The 22,652-nt window shown below is 39.9% G+C and overlaps 1 protein-coding gene across 1 annotated transcript in view; it reads left to right on the forward strand.

Annotated features, from left to right (window-relative positions):
- The window catches only part of GDPD4 (glycerophosphodiester phosphodiesterase domain containing 4), an 86,035-nt gene that overhangs the window by 35,439 nt on the left and 27,944 nt on the right, over nucleotides 1-22,652 (forward strand). The window contains exon 9 of the mRNA XM_059710658.1: nucleotides 998-1,154. Coding sequence (XP_059566641.1) covers nucleotides 998-1,154 — 157 coding nt within the window. The remainder of the gene's footprint in view (nucleotides 1-997; nucleotides 1,155-22,652) is intronic.

Below are 22,652 nucleotides of genomic sequence, written 5' to 3' on the forward strand. Positions count from 1 at the left end.
TATTTTGTGGAAGAGCCACACTCAAGGGGCCAAAGAGCTGCATGTGGCTTGTGAGCCCTGGTTTGCCGACCACTGCCCTAGATCAATCAAGATACTTCCTTCTCTCTGTCTTTCTCAAGCTCCAACCTCTATAGGACTCTAGCCCACAAATTCTAGATGTCTTGACCTCTCCTTAATCTGATCTTTTTCTCCTCATTTCAGCACAATAGCTGGGTCCCTTTTAGGTTCCCCCATCCTGTATTCCACAATCCTATATTCACCTGCAAGAAGGAAACCTAGATAATGGTAGAGCTTATTTCATTTATTTGTCTTTTCTGAAATCATCATACTGTACTCCCTGTTGTCCATTGGCTGAAAAAGTTATTTCCTTCATTTCGTCCAATTTTGTAGTTGTTAATGGGCAGGAAGCTAAGTCTCAACCCTGTTTCACCCTCATGGCCATTACAGGGTTCTTTTCATAGGTATTTTAATGGGAAAGGAAGAGAGAATTTTCATAAAGGCAGAGATTCTTTAAGGCAAATAGCAGATAAGAGAACCAGGACGTTTTTCTAATGATACCACCTGATGTGAAGGATGTAGACCAGAAATACTCAGGGCAAGTGCCTAGCTGGGGAATGAGTCAGAAAAACACAGGAATATTGTGTGGATGCCTGCTTAGCATAATTTTGGGACCTTAGGGCCTTGCCCTAGCACCACCCCATTCACTCTCAGTCACTACTGTACCTGCTATTTTCTTGATGCCAGAAAACACCTGGATAGGGAAGCTACTCTTTCACCATCGCTGATATGATATACCACAAAAGATTGAACCCTAGGGCTGAAAAATATGGGCATCAAAGTGTAAATAACTAGCATGTAAGCCTTTGATGAGATCTGGGAGAGAGTAAGGAACCCTAGTGAAACTTGTGACCTTGATGGGCTTCTGAGAACTCTGTGTGCCAAGGTAGCTGAGTTCAGCCTATCCATCCTTTCCCCTCTTTCCCCCCTCTGCCTGCAGTATTGATGAGGTGCCTTTTCTCATGCATGACCATAACCTGAGAAGAACAACCAATATCAGGGAGGTCAAGCCAAACGAATCCTATACAGCAACATCCTTCTTCTATTGGAAATTCCTGTCAACTCTGAATGCTGGCGAATGGTTTGTAGATTCATGGGTAAGACATTCCCCAGCTTAACAATCCTGCATTGATTTCCTCTCCTGTACAAGGTCATGTGCTGCTCCTGGACAAAAAGGCTTTAGATGAAGATAGTCAAGCGTACACATACTTTCATTCCAGTTGGTAGCAGGATTATAGCATTGGGCTTTTCCAGTAATGCTGTCAATCTAATTACTGCTTTCTACAGTCTCTGGAAATTCTGAAGACAAATTTGTGAACTTACTATTGTTATTTAATTTCTTTTTATCCAAGCATTTCATAAACTTTTACAGTGTGCCTACCATGTACATGACATTTTCCTAGGCATTTTGAGTAGCTCATACGCATAAATGAGGCTGACTAGTAAACATGTTTATTCTTGATTTCATCTTCTAATTATTCAACAGATATTTTTTGAGTACCTATTGGGTACTATATAGGCGGAATACAATGGTGAATAAACACATGTAGTCTTAATGGAGTTCACATGTCAATATTTGAAACAGGTCATTACAATACATTGTGATAAGTGCTAAACTAGAGTTAACTTCAGGTTGCTCAGAAGCATAAAGAACAATTCCTAACTCAGTCTGATGCATGGTTTGGGGATTCTGGAGGGAGGAGATGTATAGGCTAATAAAGGTGTAGTAAAATATAAAGCATGTGTTGTATGTAGTGTAATTTTGAGGTAAGAGTGAATGTTTCTACCTGAGATAGATGAAAAATATTTTATGGAAAAATATCATTTTAGCTGAGGGAAGATCATTACTATGGGCAGGGATGGTGGTGTGTTTCAGAGATTAATAGTATACTCGAGCCAGAGGAAATGTGTGTGTGTGTGTGTGTGTAAGAAAGAGAGGAAGGGAATAATGGAGGGAAGGCGAGAGAGAAAGGTATGGATGTAGGTGGGAGATAGATTGGGAGAATAATCTGGGAAAACATGTTGAGAGGAAATTATAGCAATGCTTAAATAATAAGTTAAAGATTTTTTTGAAAAATTTAAAGTAAGTAAAATAAAATGTCAGATTTGCATTTGATAAAAGTCAAGACTGCTTTCTCAAGGTAGATTAAAGAAAACAAAACAACTTGCATTTTTCAGCTTATTATATGTGCAGGGGAATCCATGTGACTGAGGTTTTAGCAATCAGATACACTAACTTGAGACTTTGACTTTGAAAATAAACCTCAGAGCAGGACAGACAGCAGCAGGCTGTATATCGCTAGCACCAGTGGCAGCAGAGCACATGCTCTAGGGATCGATCCACTGTGGAAATAGTCCTCTTATCAGGTAATTGTGTAATTGGGAAAATAAATCTTAAGATATTTTTGATTATGCACTAAGGATGAAATGGAATTTTATTTATATTTGGTCTTCATCCTGAGGACTTATTTGTTCCTTTTTCATGTAAAATATAGTGAAAAGAACTATGTAAGGAAGGACTTATTCACTTCAGGTTTATTCTTTTAATGAATAGATAGTTGAAAGTAAATTTGTAATTATTGTATCTCCTCAGAAAACGTGTTCTCATAGGAGTACCTGGCCTATAAGTGCTGATTCATATGTGAAAATACTGGGATCACTTTGATATTCCAGGTGTCTGTGGTATGCAGGCTCCTTATATGTTTCATCATACATGAATAAATAGACACATACAAACTAGAGATGTTCCATTAGAATGTATATGTTGGATTGGTTAGCCATAGTTAATGCTTTGGCAAATGTGTGTTCCAGATAAAAGGCTGTTATATCTGATGTATAATGTGTGGCTCATAAAAGTTACTTATTGTAAGCGGTAGGGCTGGATATTTTACTCTAATAAGATTGGGTGGGTTTTTTTTTAAAATAGGATTAATACTTTTATTTTAGCATACGTAGTCAGTAGGCTTGCAGTGTTTAGTTATGCTATTACTGTGGCTACTGAGGACTATCCTGAAACCTGGGGTTCCAATATGGTTATTTAACCTTCACCCAAGGATATGTTGATTTTTAGAGACTGAGGAAGAGAGAAACATTGATGTAAGAGAGTAACATTGGTTTGTTGCCTCCCGTATGCACCCTCACTGGGGATCAAGCCCGTAACCCTAGGTATGTGCCCTGAAAACCTGCAACCTTTGTACTGGTTGGCGCTCCAGCCAACTGGGCCATTCCAGCCAGTGCCAAATATGGTTATTTAAACTTTATTTTTATGTTTGATTGTGGAGATTTCTTTGCTTGCACACTCTGTGCCCAGAGGTGGTTGAAGTGATCTGAGCATATATTTTAAAATATTTGGCTGTTTGGATAATTTTTCATAACGAAGAAATTGTTGTTGTTGTTTTGTGAAGATTATTCTTGTCCTTCTTCATTGGATAGGTATACTTATGGATTGATGATGGTGATAAGTTGATAATTATTTTTAGTATATTTATTATTCTTGACATTACTTATGAAAATTAAGCAGTTTATTTGATCAGTAATAAAATAAAAATAGATACAGAAGTTCTGGGCATTGTTTCTGGAGGTTTAGCAGAGTTACTGTTTCTCTAGCAAAACCAACATTTCTGTGGAGCTTTTTTATATATTTTTGGGAAAATATAATTCTCATGCCTACAAATAGTGAGCATGAGACCAAGTTTTATTTAACATATTGATAAGGGAACAAGCAGGATGACTAAATCCCCACTCAAAAGAGAAGAGAGAAACCAACATACATACCAGTATAGTCAGTGCAACAAAGAACTGTTGAAATTAGATTGCTAAACCTAGAATATTAAGTTGGTTAATATGCTGTATGACAATGAAACCATACCTTTGGAGTTAACTTCTCTACTAGACAAAAATAATTTGTATCTCCACTGGACAAAAGTCATTTCCATTTTTATAAGTTTTCTCCAAGTTGACACCTAACTTTATGTTCTGGCCCTAATAAGTACTAAATAATTTAAACAAAGGTACATTTTTCTAAGAGTCAGATGACCTTTAGGTAGGCTTGTTTAAGAATGTGCTGAGCAGTGGCTAGAGTGTTGGCCCACACAACTTTATAACCAGTGTTTTGAACTCTACATCTATAGATTGCTTGCCTCGGTTTCATTTAGTTTCTTTTCTGGAGTTTTTTTCCTGCTCTTTTTAATTTAAGTCATTTTCTTTGTCTCCTCATGTTGGCTGCCTCCCTATGTTTGTTTCTATGTATTAGGTAGAGCTGCTGCGTCTCCAAGGTTTGGTAGAGTGGCCTATGTAGTATGTGGTCTATAGGGCTTAATGGCACAGTCTTTCTGGCCACCTGAGCCGGGTGCTCCTAGAGTGTCCCTGGTATAAATTGTGTAAGACCTATTCTAATTGAAACTTGATTTCTGTTGGTTTGTCAGTGGGTAGGGTTTACCAACACAGTAAGGGTTGACCACACAGAGTAGGTTTGCCTCAGCGGGGCCCTGGTGCCTGCCGAGACCAACCCTTTGGGTGTTCTGTTTGTGTAACTAATCAGGTGGTGCTGTTGTGGTCTGAGGCTGGCCACCAGGTGTGTTCGTTTTGGAGCCTCTTGGGAGGGGCACTGGTATAGTCTGAATTCAGACACCACCTGTGCCCGGCCCAGGGCCTCCTGGTAGGCACTGAAAAGTGATCCCTGGTTGACAGCTGCCTGTGCTGAGCCCAGAGGCACTTAGAAGAGACCACACTGCAACCTAAGGCTGGGTGCCAATTGCATCAGCGTAGTGCCACTCAGCAAAAGGCACAAGGTATGGGCAAGTAACTTTCAACAAAGCAAAAAACATACAGTGGAGAAAAGGAAGCCTCTTCAATAAATGGTGTTGGGAAAATTGGAAAGCCACATGCAAAACAATGAAACTAGACTGTTATTTGCCACCATACACAAAAATTGACTCAAAATGGATCAAAGACTTAAATATAAGACCTCAAACAATAAAATATATGAAAGAAAATATATATACTAAACTTAAGGTCTTGGTAACTTTGACCCAAAATGCAAGGGAAGTGAAACAAAAGGTAAATGAATGGAATTATATCAAACTTAAAAGCTTCTGCACAGCAAAAGAAACCAACAACAAAACAAAAAGGCAACCAACCGAATTGGAGAAGATATTTGCAAATAATACCTTTGATAAGGGGCTAATGTCCAAAATATACAAAAAACTCATATAATGCAACAACAAAAAATCGAATTAAAAATTGGCAGTGGACCTGAACAGACACTTCTCCAAGGAAGACATACAAATGACCAAAAGATATATGAAAAGAGGCTCATCTTCACTAGCTATTAGGAAAATGAAAGTAAAAATCACAACTGTTAGGATGGCTATTATCAACAAGACAAGAAATAAGTGTTACAGAGGTTGTAGAGAAAAACAGAACCATTATATAGTGCTGGTGGGAGTGTAAATTGGTACAGCCACTATGGAAAATAGTATGGGATTCCTCAAAAATTTAAGACTAGAGCTACCACATGACCCTTCTTTTGCATATCTACCTGAAAAATTTGAAAATATCTACACTAATAAAAGAGAAACATGCAAATTAACCATCACTCTGCTACGCCACTACACCCACCAGCCAATCAGGAGCAAGTACGCAAATTAACCCAACTAAGATGACGGCGGCCAAGGAGCTGGAGTGAGAAGGAGGCTTGGGTTGCCCCTGGTGATGGAGGAAGCCAAGCTTCCCGCCATCCCTGGCCAGCCCTTGGCTCTGCTCAAGGCTACAAAGTTTCAATTATAGAAGAAAAATAAATCCCAGATAGCTGCTTCCAGCCCACCCTGGCCCCTGCTCAAGGACGAGCTGAAAAAAAAAAAAAAAAAAAGAAGGAGAGGCTGGGAGCTTGGGCTACCAGGGGTCATGGCCAGCCTGAAAATGGCCATCAGCCCCTCTCCCAGGCTGGCCAGGCACTCCAGCGGGACCCCCCGAAGGGGCTGTGGCCAGCCTGAAAACAGCCCTCAGCCCCTCACCCAGGCTGGTCACACCCCCATGGGGTGAGGGTCCCTGCTGGGGGGCTTGGCCAGCCTGCAAACAGCCATCAGCCCCTCACCTAAGCTGGCCAGGCACCCCAGTGGGGACCCCCAGCCTGAAGGGGTTGTGGCCAGCCTGAAAACAGCCCTCGGCCCCTCACCCAGGCTGGACAGGCACCCCAGCGGGACCCCCACCCTGATCTGGAACACCCTTCAGGGAAAACCAGCCAGCCCCTACCCATGCACCAGGCCTCTATCTATACTAATAAAAGGGTAATATGCTAATTAGACTGGGAGACCTTCCAGGATACCTTCCAGACGTTCTTCTGGACAAAGCCATGGTGGCAGGGCCGAGGTAGAGGCGGTTAGAGGCCAAGAGGTGAGGGCAGTTGTGGATGATCAGGCCAGGATGGCACGGCAGTTGTGGGTGATCAGGCTGATGGGGGGCGGGGCTGTTGCAGGTAAGCGGACCAGCAGGGGGGCCAGTTGGGGGCGAGCAGGCCATCAGTAGGGGTCAGTTGGAGGTGATCAGGACAGTGGGGGGGGGGAATTTGGAGTGAGCAGGCCAGCAGGGGGGCAGTTGGGGGCAAGCAGGCCAGCAGGGGGGGAAGTTGGGGGCTAGCACACTGGCACAGGGGTCTGTTGGGGGTGATCAGGCTGACGGGGGGGGACATTTGGGGGCGAGCAGGCCAGCAGGCAGAGTGGTTAGGGGCAATCAGGCAGGCAGGCAGGCAGGCAGGTGAGTGGTTAGGAGCCAGCAGTCCCGGATTGTGAGAGGGATGTCCAACTACCAGTTTATGCCCGATCCCTGTAAACCCGCAGTAGGACATCCTTTGAAGGATCGCAGATTGGAGAGGATGCAGGCTGGACTGAGGGACAACACACCCCCCCCCCCGCATGAATTTCGTGCACCAGGCCACTAGTTTATTCATAAAAATGTATGTATCCCTATGTTCATTGCAATGTTATTCACAGTGGTCAAAACATGGAAGCAAACTAAGTATCCTTCAATGGATGATTGGATAAAGAAGATGTGGTACATATATACAATGGAATACTACTCAGCCATAAGAAAAGATGAAATAGTGTCATTTGTGACAACATGATGGATCTTGAGACTACCTGCTAAGTGAAAAAAGTCAGACGAAATAGTTAAGAACCATATGATTTCACTCATCTATATATATAATTGCTCCGCAACCTAATTGTGGAATGACCAGGATGACCGGTCGCTATGGTGCGCACTGCAGTGGCCAATAGGCTTCATCTGGGCCCAATCAGCTCCCCCCCACCTCAACCTCCCATGGCCCCTACCCCCTGGCCGGCCCCACCCCCAATTGGCTCCCCCACCCTAATTGGGGACGGAGCCAGCCGGCTAACCGCCTGCGTCCCCTTGCCCCACACTGGCCCCACTCTGGATTGGCCCCCATTGGGGCGTGCTGGCTGGACCTCACCTGTGTATGAATTCATGCACTGGGCCTCTAGTGTGGGATATAAACAGAAAGTAATAAACAGACAAAAAACTCATAGACACAGACAACAGTACTGTGGTTACCAGAGGGAAAGAGGAGCAGGGTTGGTAGAAGAAGTTAAAGGGGGTCAAATATATGGTGACAGAAGGAGACTTTACTTTTGGATGGTGAATATACAGTGCAACATACAGATTATGTATTATAGTTTTGTACACTTGAAACGTATGTAATCTTATTAATTGTCACTCAATAAATTTAATGAAAATTTTATAAAGATCTGTTTAAGTCAAAAGGAGTTAGTATGTGCCTTCAGTAAATTCCTGAAGCATAACTTCCCATGTAAATTGTTGCTTTTTCTCTAGAAATAGCGTCAACAGAATTTGATGTCAATTATTCTGCCTCTTTTTCCCTCAGAGATTCTGGTACTATGGCTAATAATTTGTCATGTTTTGAATTAATATACTAATATTTATAGTGATAATTTGATAATCTGCAGCAGAATTTTCTGTGACTCCTGAAAATAATTTAGATGTAGTACATTTCTCTTGGTGGTGCTTTTTAATTTTTTTTAAAGTTAAGTAATAAAGCTTTTTTTTTTTTTAACTTTTCATTGTTGGAAGTATTACAAGTATTGTTCCTGTTCTTAGGGGAAATGGTCCTTCTTTTTCCCCCATTAACCTCTTCCATCTTGCTACCATCCCACCCCCCCCCAACAAGGCCCTCACCACCCCATTGTCTGTGTCCACTGGTTATGCATATATGCATACAAGTTCATTGATTGATCTCTTCCCACCCAGCATCCTCTGCCTCCCCTCTAGGGTTTAACAGTGTTCATGCCTCTATGACTCTCGGTCTATTTTTGATCATCAGTTTATTTCGTTCATTAGATTACACATATGAGTGAGATCATGTGATACTTAATCTTTCTCTGACTGGCTTATTTTGTTCAGCATAATACTCTCCTGGTCCATCCATGCTGTTGCAAATGGTAAGAGTTCTTTCTTTTTCATTGCCACGTAGTATTCCATTGTGTAAATGTACCATAGCTTTTTTATCCACTCATCTGCTGATGGACACTCAGTCTGTTTCCAAGTCTTAGCTATTGTAAATTGTACTGCTATGAACATAGGAGTTCATATATTCTTTCTGATGAGTGTTTCAGGTTTCTTAGGATATATTCCTAGAAGAGGGATGACTGGGTCAAAAGGGAGTTCCATTTTTATTTTCTTGAGGAAACTCTATACTGTTTTCCACAGTGGCTGCACCAGTCTGCATTCCCAGCAGCAGTGTACTAGGGTTCCCTTTTCTCCACAACCTCGCCAACACTTGTTGTTGGTTGATTTATTGATTTATAGCCTTTCTGACAGGTGTGAGGTGATACCTCATTGTCATTTTGATTTGCATCTCTCGGATAATTAGTGACTCTGAGCATTTTTTCATGACTCTTGGCTTTCTGTATGTCCACTTTAGAAAGGTGTCTATTTAGGTCCTTTGCCCATTTTTAAATTGGATTGTTTGTCTTCCTTTTGTTAAGTTGTATGAGTTCCTTCTATATTTTGGAGATTAAACCCTTATCAAATGTATCATTGGCAAATATGTTCTCCAGTGTAAGGGGATTCTTGTTATTTTGATGATGGTTTCTTTTGCCATGCAGAAGCTTTTTATTTTCATGTAGTCCCATTTGTTTATTTTCATCTTAGTTTCCATTGTCCTAGGAGATGTATGGGTAAATATATTGCTACGAGAGATGCCTGAGATTTTGGTGGCTATGGTTTCTTCTAGTACCTTTATGGTTTCACATCTTACATTTAAGTCTTTTATCCATTTTCAGTTTATTCTTGTGTATGATGTAAGTTGGTGGTCTAGTTTCATTTTTTGCATGTACCTGTTCAGTTTTCCCAACACCATTTATTGAAGAGACTGTCTCTGCTCCAATGTATGCTCTTGCCTTCTTTGTCAAATATTAATTGAGCATAGTGGCTTGGGTTGATTTCTGGGTTCTCTGTTCTGTTCCATTGATCTATATGCTTGTTCTTGTGCCAATACCAGGCTGTTTTGAGTACAGTGGCTTTGTAGTATAACTTGATATCTGGTATTGTGATTCCTCCAACTTTGTTCTTCTTTCTCAAGATTGCTGTGGCTATTCAGAGTCCTTTTTGGTTCCATATAAATTTTTGAGAGTTTGTTCTAGGTCTGTGAAATGTGTCATTGGTATTTTAATAGGGGTTGCATTAAATCTATAGATTGCTTTGGGTAGTATGGGCATTTTAATGATGTTGATTCTACCAACCCATGAACATGGTATATTCTTCTACTTATTTATATCTTCCTCTATCTCTTTTTTTCAATGTCCTGTAGTTTTCAAGGCCTTTTACCTTCTTGTTAGGTTTATTCCTAAGTATCTTAATTTTTTTTGTTGCAATGATAAATGGGATTTTTTTTTTTGTTTTTTTTTTGTTGTTTTTTAGTTTTTCTTTCTGAGAGTTCACTATCTACTTATATAAAAACCCTGGGTGTAACATCACGGCCAGAACAAAGACCAACCTGGAAGGAAGGCAGTCCTGCAGGGGTCATCTTGGAAATGGCTGCGCCCTCCCCCAGCTGTTTCCTGGAGAATGAGGTTTCAGGCAGGAACCAGCCCTCAGGGCGAGGTTTCAGGCAGGAACCCACCCTCAGGGTGAGGTTTTAGGCAGGAACCAGCTCTCACGGCGAGTTTTCAGGCAGGAACCCACCCTCAGAGTGGAGCATGGAAGTGAAATGATTTGTAATGGATCTATTATTGAAGCTACCTTTGGAAATGCTGTATCTATAGATCAGTGGTTCTCAACCTTGGCTGCACATTAGAATCACCTGGGAATCTTTTTAAAATCCTGATTTCTGGGCCTCATCCTCCAGAAATTCTGTTTCTTTGTTACTAATGTTGTGGCCCCACCCCATAACAAAGAAACAATTTCCGAAGGGTGAGGCCCAGGAATCAGGATTTTTAAAAGATCCCCAGGTGATTCTAATGTGCAGCCAAGATTGAGAACCACTGCTATAGATAATATTAAAAATATATCTAAATGTGCAATTCTTTGTCCAAAAAATGAGCATGTTCAAAAATTAAATGAAGAAAATTTGGATATACTTGATGGAGATTTTCACACATATTTGAGTGATGATTCCATTGATTCCACAGATGATGCTGAAAAGAAAAATTTTCCCATCGAATTTCTTAATAGTATTACTCCTTTGGGAATGCCGTGTCATAAATTAAAATTGAAAGTGGGTGCAATCATCATGCTATTGAGAAATCTCAATAGTAAATGGGGTCTTTGTAATGGTACCAGATTTATTATCAAAAGATTTCGACCTAACATTATCAAAGCTGAAGTATTAACAGGATGTGCAGAGGGAGAGGTTGTTCTGATTCCAAGAATTAATTTGTCCCCATCTGACACTGGCCTCCCATTTAAATTGATTTGACAATGGTTTCCCGTGATGCCAGCATTTGTGATGACTATTAATAAATCACAAGGACAAACTCTAGACAAAGTAGGCATATTCCTACCTAAACCCATTTTTGCACATGGTCAGTTATATGTTGCTTTCTCTCGAGTTTGAAGAGCATGTGACGTTACACTTCAATTTCTAAATACTTCATCACAAGGGAAATTAGTCAAGCACTCTGAAAGTGTTTTCACTCTTAATGTGGTGTACAGGGAGATATTAGAATAAGTTTAATCACTTTATCATTCATTGTTTACATCACTGTTGTTTTTATATCATGTTTCTGTTGTTTTCATATCATGTTTTTGTCGTTTTTATATCATGCCTCTGTGTTGTTATATCCTTTTGTTACTGTTTATTTATTAACAAATTTATATATTATTTTCATATATATTTTACTTATTTCCTTTCCTCTCTCACACTTCTATTATAGAGAAAGGGCAAAAAGCAATATTAAAATATCTCCACTAATTAATTCCCTTTTTTTAACATTATTTTTTTTTATTATTGCTTAAAGTATTACAAAGGGTATTACATATGTATCCATTTTATCCCCCCGCCCTAGACAGTCCCCTAGCCTCCCCTATCACCCCGTGTCTTATGTCCATTGGTTATGCTTATATGCATGCATACAAGTCCTTTAGTTGATCTCTTACCCCCCTACCTCCTGCCCCCCAACCCTCCCCGGCCTTCCCGCTGCAGTTTGACAATCTGTTTGAGGCAGCTCTGCCTCTGTATCTATTATTGTTCAAAAGTTTATAATGGTCTCTATTGTCCATGAATGAGTGAGATCATGTGGTATTTTTCCTTTATTGACTGGCTTATTTCACTTAGCATAATGCTCTCCAGTTCCATCCATGACGTTGCAAATGGTAAGAGTTCCTTCCTTTTTACAGCAGCATAGCATTCCATCGTGTAGATGCACCACAGTTTTCTAATCCATTCATCTACTGATGGGCACTTAGGCTGTTTCCAGATCTTAGCTATGGTGAATTGTGCTGCTATGAACATAGGGGTGCATATATCCTTTCTGATTGGTGTTTCTGGTTTCTTGGGATATATTCCTAGAAGTGGGATCACAGGGTCAAATGGGAGTTCCATTTTCAGTTTTTTAAGGAAACTCCATACTGTCTTCCATAGTGGCTGCACCAGTCTGCATTCCCACCAGCAGTGCACAAGTGTTCCTTTTTCTCCACATCCTCTCCAGCACTTGTCGTTTGTTGCTTTGTTGATGATAGCCAGTCTGACAGGTGTGAGATGGTACCTCATTGCTGTTTTGATTTGCATCTCTTGGATGATTAGTGACTTTGAGCATGTTTTCATATGTCTCTTGGCTTTCTGGATGTCCTCTTTTGAAAGGTGTCTATTTAGGTCCTTTGCCCATTTTTTGATTGGATTGTTTATCTTTCTTTTGTTAAGTTGTATGAGTTCCCTATAAATTTTGGAGATTAGGCCCTTATCAGATATGTCATTGGCAAATATGTTTTCCCACACAGTGGGTTTTCTCGTTGTTTTGTTGATGGTTTCTTTTGCTGTGCAGAAGCTTTTTATTTTGATGTAGTCCCATTTGTTCATTTTTTCTTTAGTTTCAAGTGCCCTAGGAGCTGTATCAGTGAAGAAATTGCTTCGGCATATGTCTGAGATTTTGTTGCCTTTGGATTCTTCTAGAATTTTTATGGTTTTCCGTCGTACATTTAAGTCCTGTATCCATTTTGAGTTTATTTTTGTGTATGGTGTAAGTTGGTGGTCTAGTTTCATTTTCTTGCATATATCTGTCCAATTTTCCCAGCACCATTTATTGAAGAGACTATCTTGGCTCCATTGTATGTTCTTGCCTCCTTTGTCAAATATTAATTGAGCATATTGGTTCGGGCCGATTTCTGGGGTCTCTATTCTATTCCATTGATCTATATGCCTATTCTTGTGCCAGTACCAGACAGTTTTGAGAACAGTGGCTTTGTAATACAACTTGATATCTGGTATTGAGATCCCACCTACTTTGTTCTTTTTCAGGATTGCTGCAGCTATTCGGGGTCTTTTTTTATTCCAGATGAATTTTTGGAGAGTTCGTTCTAGATCTCTGAAGTATGCCGTTGGTATTTTAATGGGAAGTGTGTTGAATTTATAGATTGCTTTGGGTAGTATGGACATTTTAATGATGTTGATTCTACCAATCCATGAACACGGTATGTTCTTCCATCTGTTTATGTCTTCCTCTATGTCTTTTTTCAACGTCCTATAGTTTTCTGAGTAGAGGTCTTTTACCTCTTTAGTTAAGTTTATTCCTAGGTAGCTTAATTTTTTTGGTGCAATGGTAAACGGGATTGTTTTTATAATCTCTCTTTCTGAAAGTTCACTATTGGTGTATAGAAATGCCTCAGATTTCTTGGGGTTAATTTTGTATCCTGCTACATTGCCAAATTCATGTATTAAGTCTAGTAGCTTTTTGATGGAATCTCTAGGGTTTTGTATGTATAATATCATGTCGTCTGCAAATAAGGACAGTTTTACTTCCTCTTTTCCAATTTGGGTGCCTTTTATTTCTTCTTCTTGCCGAATTGCAATGGCTAACACTTCCAGTACTATGTTGAACAGGAGTGGTGAGAGGGGGCATCCCTGTATTGTTCCTGTTCTTAGGGGAAATGGTGTTAGTTTTTGTCCGTTGAGTATGATGTTGGCTGTGGGCCTGTCATATATGGCTTTTATTATGTTGAGGTATGATCCTTCTACTCCCACCTTGCTGAGAGTTTTTATCAAAAATGGGTGTTGAATTTTGTCAAATGCTTTTTCTGCATCAATTGATATGACCATGTGGTTTTTTTCTTTCAATTTGTTTATGTGATGTATCACGTTTATTGATTTGCGGATATTGTACCATCCTTGCATGCCTGGGATAAATCCTACTTGGTCATGGTGTATGATCTTTCTGATGTACTGCTGGATCCGATTTGCTAAGATTTTGTTGAGGATTTTGGCATCTATGTTCATGAGGGATATTGGCCTGTAATTCTCTTTCATTGTGTTGTCTTTACCTGGTTTTGGTATTAGGGTGATGCTGGCTTCATAGAATGAGCTTGGAAGTGTTCCTTCCTCTTGAATTTTTTGTAGTAGTCTGAGGAGGATAGGTTTTAGTTCTTCCTTGAATGTTTGGTAAAACTCCCCTGCGAAGCCGTCTGGTCCTGGGCTTTTGTTTGATGGAAGCTTTTTGATGACTGCTTCAATTTCTTCCATAGTTATTAGCCTGTTGAGATTTTTAGATTCTTCCTGATTGAGTTTTGGAATGTTGTATTTTTCTAGGAATTTGTCCATTTCCTCCAGCTTGTCTAGTTTGTTGGAGTAGAGCTGTCCATAGTATTTTTTAAAAATCATTTGTATTTCTGTGGGGTCTGTTGTTATTTCGCCTCTATCGTTTCTGATTTTATTTATTTGGGTCCTCTCTCTCTGCTTCTTGGTGAGTCTGGCTAGAGGTTTGTCAATCTTGTTTATCCTTTCAAAGAACCAGCTCTTGGTTTCATTGATTTTCTGTATTGTTTTTTTGGTCTCTATGTCATTTATTTCTGCTCTAATCTTTATTATCTCCTTCCTTCTGCTCACTCTGGGGTTTTCTTGTTGCTCTCTTTCTAATTCTTTGAGTTGTAGAGTTAGATGATTTACTACCATTTTTTCTTGTTTTTTGAGATAGGCCTGTAGAGCTATAAACTTCCCTCTCAGGACTGCTTTCATTGTGTCCCATAGGTTTTGGATTGTTGTGTTTTCATTGTCATTCGTTTCCAAGATGTTTTTAATTTCTTCTTTGATCTCATTGGTAACCCAATCAATATTTAATAACATGCTATTCAGCTTCCAGGTGTTTGAGTATTTTGGGTTGTTTTTATTGTAGTTTATTTCTAGTATTATGCCATCGTGGTCTGCGAAGATGCTTTTTATGATTTCAATCTTCTTGAATTTGGGGATACTTTGCTTGTGACCCAATATGTGGTCTATTTTTGAAGATGTACCATGAGCACCTGAGAAGAACGTATATTCCCTGGCTTTGGGGTGAAGTGTTCTGAAGATGTCTATTAAGTCCATCTGATCTAGTGAGTCATTTAGGATTGCTGTATCTTTGCTGATTGTTTGTCTATAGGACTTATCCAGTGCTGTCAATGGTGTATTAAAGTCCCCTACTATGATTGTATTGTTGTCGATCTCTCCTTTGATATCTTCCAGGAGTTTTTTTATGAATTTGGGTGCTCCTACATTGGGTGCATATATGTTTACCAGGGTTATATCTTCTTGTTGTATTGATCCCTTTAGTATTATGAAGTGGCCTTCCTTATCTCTTGTTAAGGCCTTCACTTTGAGGTCTATTTTGTCCGATATAAGTATTGCTACCCCAGCTTTCTTTTCCTTTCCATTTGCCTGAAAGATATTTTTCCATCCTTTCACTTTCAGTCTGTGTGAGTCCCTTCTAATGAGGTGGGTTTCTTGTAGACAGCAGATGTATGGGTCATGTTTTTTTATCCATTCAGCCACTCGATGTCTTTTGGTTGGAGCATTTAGTCCGTTTACGTTTAAAGTTATTATTGAAAGGTACTTGTTTGTAGCCATTTCTTTTTGTGTGTGTGTGTGGCTGTTTTCTTTCTGAGCTTTTTATTTCTTCTTTTTATACCAGTCCCTTTAGCATTCCTTGCATTGCTGGCTTGGTGGTGACAAACTCCCTTAGCCTTTTTTTGTCTGTGAAGCTTCTTATTTCCCCTTCAAGTTTGAATGATAGCCTTGCTGGATAGAGTATTCTTGGATTCAGTCCTTTGCTTTGCATCACTTTGTAAATTTCAGTCCATTCTTTTCTGGCCTGATGTGTTTCTGTTGAGAAATCATTTGACAGTCTAATGGGAGATCCCTTGTATGTAACTTTCCGTCTCTCTCTTGCAGCCTGTAAGATTCTCTCTTTGTCCTGAACATTTGCCATGGTGATTATGATGTGTCTTGGTGTGGGTCTTTTCGGGTTCACCTTGTTTGGGACTCTCTGGGCTTGTGTGACTTTTTTCTTCCCCACCTCAGGAAAGTTTTCTGATATTATTTCTTCAAGTAGGTTTTCTAATCCTTGTTCATCCTTCTGTTGTTCTGGTACTCCTATTATTCGTATGTTGTTTCGTTTCATGTTGTCCCAAAGCTCCCTTAGGCTCTCCTCCTGTCTTTTAATTTTTTTCTCCAATTGCAGTACATTTTGGGTGTGTTTTGCTTCCTTGTCTTCTAATTCACTAATTCGGTCCTCCGCTTCTCCTAGTCTACTGTTGATACTTTCAATGGAGTTTTTCATTGCAGCTATATCACTCTTCATTTCTTCTTGGGTCTTACTTAAGTTGTTGATTTTTTCATCTGTTTCTTCTAGCTTCTTCCATATGTTATCGATTTTTTCATCTGTTTCTTCTAGCTTCTTCCATATGTTATCGATTTTTTCATCTGTTTCTTCTTGCTTCTTGAAGAGGTTGTCGATTTTTTCCTCCATCCGGTTTATGCACTCTAGGACCCTTATTCTGAATTCTTTATCTGTCATGTTGCATGCCTCTGTATTACTTAGCTGCTTTTCTGGAGAGTCCTCCTTCTCTTTCCTTTGGGGGTTTCTTTGTCTACCCATGTTTGATCTCACTGACATATCTAGATGTTGAGTCGTTCAGTGGGTGGCAGTGACTCCTTGGTCTGTGGTTGCTCTTCGGGCGGTTGTGGTAGCTGCTGCTCTTCAGTTGGCAGCAGCTCCTCTGGTGGGTGCTGTTCACAGCTGTGGTGGCTCTTCTGGCTGGTGGGGCGAGGTTTCACGTACAGCTGCTGTTCCTCAGCAGAGGATGTGGTGCTCAGGAGGTTGCTGTTGCTTGGGTCTGCTGCATTGATTTAAAGGCACAAAATACAACACAACAAGGCACCACGTACCAGGCACTCTACACAAATATATTCACGATATTAATATCTCCAAATAAAGGTGACCACCTGAATTAAGAGAATTAGGGGATAAGGAAGAAGGAAGAGAAAAAGATAAAAGAAAAAAAAGAAAAGAAAAGTAGGGACCAAAAAAAGGAGTGCAAAAATGAAATCGGGAAAAAGGAGGGGGGAAAATAAAAGCGAGAAAAGAAAAGAAAAAAAAAGAGCGAAAAGAGAGAATGAAGTGGAAGAGGGGAAGAGACTTTTTATATGAGGAGAATACTCCTATAGAACAGCCATTAATCCCAACAAATTCCAGCAACAGCTCCCTGGATATGAATGCAAACTAGAAACAACCAATAATATAACAATGAAAATAGAATGGAGAACACTAATCCCAAAATAAAATAAAGAGAAAATAAAATGGCACTTTAAAAAATGGTAAAATGGTAGCAGTAATAATACTGGTTAAAAAATAAGAAGGTAGTAATTAAAAGGGTAAAATCAGGTGATGGAAAAAGAAAAAAAAAACAGAAAAAAAAATTAAAAAAAATTGATTTCTTTGTTAAAAAGTGAAAAAAGAAAAAAAAAATGCAGTAGTGAAGGTCCTTCGGTTCTTCTATTCTTCAGTGTGGCTCGCCTTAGACCTTCCAGGTATTCAGGAGAGTGTTGAGTTTCCCTGCGATATACTGTTCCTCTGTGTTGTGAACCACAGTCCTTATTTTAAAGCAGGTCGCATTTATTTCCCAGACTGCCTTATTTTGTGTTTAGCAAAGAGTCAGTTTGTGGGTCAGCCTCTGGGTGGCAGTGTTCTGGGGTTGGCCTCTGGGGCTATAGGGCCTCTCTTTCCAGTGGAAGTTCACTGCCCAGAGCTGACTGCGTAATAGTTAGTTACCGGCGCTATGTTGTTGCTGGGATTGAAAATCCCTCTATAGGCCAGACCCTGTTAACTCCCAGGGACTGATAAGGTTATTTTAATCCTTGATCTCATACAGGGTGGAATCTGGGTGTGGCTGTGCTCCTTGCCTGGGGGCCGGGGGGAGGAACCTCACTCTCTGGAGAGAGTGGCTGCCCCAGTCTTGGGCTCAGGGGTGTCTCAGCACTCAATTCGCTGCCACCTCTCCCGGCTCCCCCTCTCTCCCCAGTCTCTCCCCAGATTCCACTCCTCCGCACACTCTCCCTCTCTTCAGCACAGGTGAGTGTCTGTATCCGAAATGTCCCATGAACAGGATTCAGTGAAAACAGACAAACAAACGCCGGCCGCGGAAACGGGGAAGGCTTGGTTTCTGTAAGCTTCTTCTCTTACAGGGACTGTATGGTCAGGTCAGCTCTTCTAGCTGCCCCCTTTAGGCTCAGTCCTCCGTGATCACAGAACCCAGCTCTCAATTTCCCTGGGGGCGCCAGGAATCCCGCGGTTCTCCTTTCCCCCGTCAGGGGCTGTGCCTGTCCCAGGGGACGCGGCTGTCTGCCACGCGGTCTCCCTCCGACTCTCTGGGCTCAGAGGTCTGGCAAACTTTCCTGCCCAAATCCCTGGTTTTTTTTTACCTTTCCAGGGGAGTTCTGCTCTTCCCGGCTGCAAACCCTCTCACCAGCTGAGCAATTTCGCCAATTCGGTGTGGGTGTTACTAGTTTCAGCTGTTCATTCCATTTGCTCCGGGACACGACCTGGGACGTGTCTGCCTATATCGCCGCCATCTTGGTTCCTCAATAGCTAACATTATTCTTAATTCCCTTTTTTTAAAAAAATATATTTTATTGACTTTTTACAGAGAGGAAGGGAGAGGGATAGAGAGTTAGAAACATTGATGAAAGAGAAACATCGATCAGCTGCCTCCTGCACACTCCCTACTGGGGATGTGCCCACAACCACGGTACATGCCCTTGACCGGAATCGAACCTGGAACCCTTGAGTCCGCAGGCCGATGCTCTATCCAGAGCCAAACCGATTAGGGCAATTAATTCCCTTTTAATGTGTATGAATTTCGTGCACCGGGCTACTAGTTGATGTATAAAAATGCTATGGATTTTGGGGTATTAATTTTATATCCTGCTATGTTTCTGAATTCATTTATTAAATCAAGTAGTTTTTTGATGGAGTCTTTAGGGTTTTCTATGTATAGTATTATGTCATCTGCTAATAATGAGAATTTTATTTTCTCCTTTCCAGTTTGGATTCCTTTTATTTCTTCTTCTTATCTGATCACTATGGTCAGGACTTCCAGAACTATGTTGAACAAGAGTGGTGAAAGAGGGCATCTCTGTCTTGTTCTTGTTCTTAGGGGAAATGGTTTTAGTTTTCGCACATTGAGTATGATGTTGGCTGTAGGTTTGTCATATATGGCCTTTACTATGTTGAGATATGTTCCCTCTATTCCCAAAAAAGGGTGTTGGATTTTATCTAAAGCTTTTTCTGCATCAATTGATATGATCATGTGATTTTTGTCTTGCAATCTGTTTATGTGCTGTATCACATTTATTGATTTGCAAATATTGTACCAGCCTAGCATCCCCGGAATAAATCCCACTTGGTCATGATGTATGATCTTTTTAATGTAGTACTGGATCTGGTTTGCTAGAAATTTGTTGAGGATTTTAGTGTTTATGTTCATCAGGGATATTGACCTGTAGTTCTCTTCCTTTGTTGTGTCTTTATCTGGTTTTGGAATTAGAGTGATGGTAGCCTCATAGAAAGAGTGTGGTAGTGTTCCTTCTCTTGAATTTTTTGGAATTGTTTGAGGAGTAGAAGTGTTAGTTCTTCTTTGAATATTTGGTAAAACTCCCCTGTGAATCCATCTGGACCAGGGCTTTGGTTTGCTGGGAGTCTTCTTTTATTACTGCTTCAATTTCATCAGTAGTCATCAACTTAATCAGGGTTTCTGATTCTTTCTGATTGAGTTTTGAAAGGTTGTATTTTTCTAGGAATACGTCCATTTCATCCATGTTGTCTCATTTATTGGAATAAAGTCATTCACAGTATTTTATTACAATTCTTTGTATTTCTGTGGGGTCAGTTGTTACTTCATCTCTTTTGTTTCTGATTTTGTTTATTTGGGTCCTCTCTTTTTGTTTTATGGTGAGCTTGGCTAGAGGTCCTTTCAAAGAACCAGCTCTTGGTTTTATTGATCTTATTGTTTTTTGTTGTTGTTGTTGGGTTTTTCTTGTTTGTTTAGTTTAGTTTTGTTTTTTTGGTCTCTATGTCATTTATTTCCGCTCTGATCTTTATTATTCCCTTTCTTCTACTTGTCCTGGGTTTTTCTTCTTGTTCTCTTTATAATTCTTTAAGTTTTAGTGTTAGAAAACATTGCCAGTTTTTCTTGTTTTTTGAGGGAGGCCTTCCCTTTTAGGACTGCTTTCACTGTGTCCCATAGGTTTTAGATTGTTGTGTGTGCATTTTCATTTGTTTCCAGGATGTTTTTTTTAATTCTTCTTTGATATCTTTGGTAACCCATTCATTGTTTAATAGCATGCTATTTAGTTTCCATGTGTTTGACTTTTTGAGCATTTTTATTGTAGCTGATTTCTAATTCATGCCATTGTCGTCCGGGAAGATGCTTGATATGATTTCAATCTTCTTGAATTTGTAGAGACTTAGCTTGTGTCCTAACATGTAGTCTATATTTGAAAATGGTCCTTATATACTTGAGAAGATTGTATATTCTGTAGCTTTGGGGTGGAAAGTTCTGAAGATGTCAATTAGTTCTATCTGTTCTAGAATGTCATTTAAGATTGCTGTTTCCTTGTTGAATTTTTGTCTAGAAGATTTATCCAGTGATGTCAGTAGGGTATTAAAGTCCTCTACTGTGATTGTATTTCTGTTGATCTCTCCCTTGATATGCTCCAGAAGCTTTTTAAAATATATTTAGATGTTCCTGTATTGGGTGCATATATGTTTACCAGGGTTATAGCCTCCTGTTGTATAGATCCCTGTAGTATTATGAAGTGACCTTCTTTATCTCTTATAATGGCTTTCACTTTGAGGTCTATTTTGTCAGTAGAAGTATTGCTACCCAAGCTTTTTTTTTCATTTTTTTTTTCATTTCCATTTGCCTGAAATTTTTTTTTTCATCCCTTCACTTTCAGTCTGTGTGAGTCCTTTGTTCTGAGATGGGTCTCTTATAGACATGTATATAGATCATGTTTTCTTATCCATTCAGCTACCCTATGTCTTTAGATTGGAGCAGTTAATTCATTTACATTTAAGGTTATTATTGATAGGTACCTATTACCATTTTTATTTTTTATGTATATATTCCTTATTCCCTTTCTATTTCTTCTTTTTACTTACAACAGTCCCTTTGGCGTTTCTTGCATTGCTGGCTTGGTGGTAATAAACTCCCTTAGCCTTTTTTGTGTGTCTGTGAGGCTTCTGAATTCACCTTCAATTTTGAATGATAGCCTTGCTGGATAGATTATTCTTGGATTCAGTCCCCTGCTTCGCATCACTTTATATACTTCATGCCATTTCCTTCTGGCCTGAGAAATCAGTTGATGGTCTAATGGGGGATCCCTTGTAGATAACTTTCAGTCTCCCTCTGGCAGCCTTTAAGATTCTTACTTTGTCGTTTGCCAATTTAATTACAATGTGTCTTGGTGTCAGTCTTTTGAGGTTCATCTTGTTTTGGACTCTCTGTGCTTCTTTTTTCTTCCCAACGTCATGGAAGTTTTCTGTCATTATTCCTTCAAACAGGTTTTCTATTCCTTGCTCAGCTTCCTCTCCTTCTGGTACCCTATAATGCAGATATTGTTTCATTTCATGTTGTCCCATAGCTCCCTTAGACTCTCCTGCTTTTACGTTTTTTTTCTAGTTGCTGCTCTGCTTGTGTGTTTTTTTCTACCTTGTCTTCTAACTTGCTGAATCAATCCTTAGCTTCTTCTAGTCTACTGTTGAAATTTTCCATTGTGTTCTTTATTGCAACTGTATGATTCTTCTTTTCCTCTTGATTCTTACACATGTTGTTGAATTTCTCATCTAGACATTTGAGCATCTTTGTAACCATTACTCTGAATTCTTTCTTTGACAAATTGCTTGCCTACATTTCCTTCAGTTTCTTTCCTGGTGATTCCTCCTTTTCTTTTATTTGGGGGTTCTTTGTTTCTCCATTTTTGCTGTTTCTTTGTAATTGTTTCTATGTATTAGATCAGACTGCTACGCCTCCCAGATTTTTGAATTTGTCTTATGTAGTAGATGTTTTTTGGGACCCAATGGTGCACACTTTCAGGTCTCCTGGACTGGGTCCCCTGCTTGAGATATTTGGGTTCTCCTAATGTAGTTGGGTCTTGAATGTTATTGTCCCATTCATGGATGGAGTCTCTTCTGATTATGTGGCTCACTCCATACCACATCGTGCCAACCATTGTGGAGGTGCTGACCAAACAGCACAAAATACAACACGACAAGACATGAGGCAGTAGGAACAGAACACAAGACACCTGTAGCCCCAATAAAACTGACCACCAGAAAAAAAAGAGAATTGGGAAATAGAAAAGAGAGCAAGAATGTTAGCAAGGGGAAAAAAAGAAAGACTATGGGGAGAAAACACAACAAAACAAATAAACCAAAAAGTACAGACAGAAAACAGCCAGAAAAAAAGGGGGGGGGGTGGAATCTGTAGATGCAAAGCTTAAATAGAGAAAATAAGGTTAAGGAATTGGATAAATAGGGGTAGGACCATGGTTTAGCATAGAGGAGGGAGAAAAGAAATGAAAAGACAAGAAATAATTT

This window comes from Myotis daubentonii, chromosome 9 (genome assembly GCF_963259705.1).
Source record: "Myotis daubentonii chromosome 9, mMyoDau2.1, whole genome shotgun sequence".
Lineage (NCBI taxonomy): Eukaryota > Metazoa > Chordata > Mammalia > Chiroptera > Vespertilionidae > Myotis > Myotis daubentonii.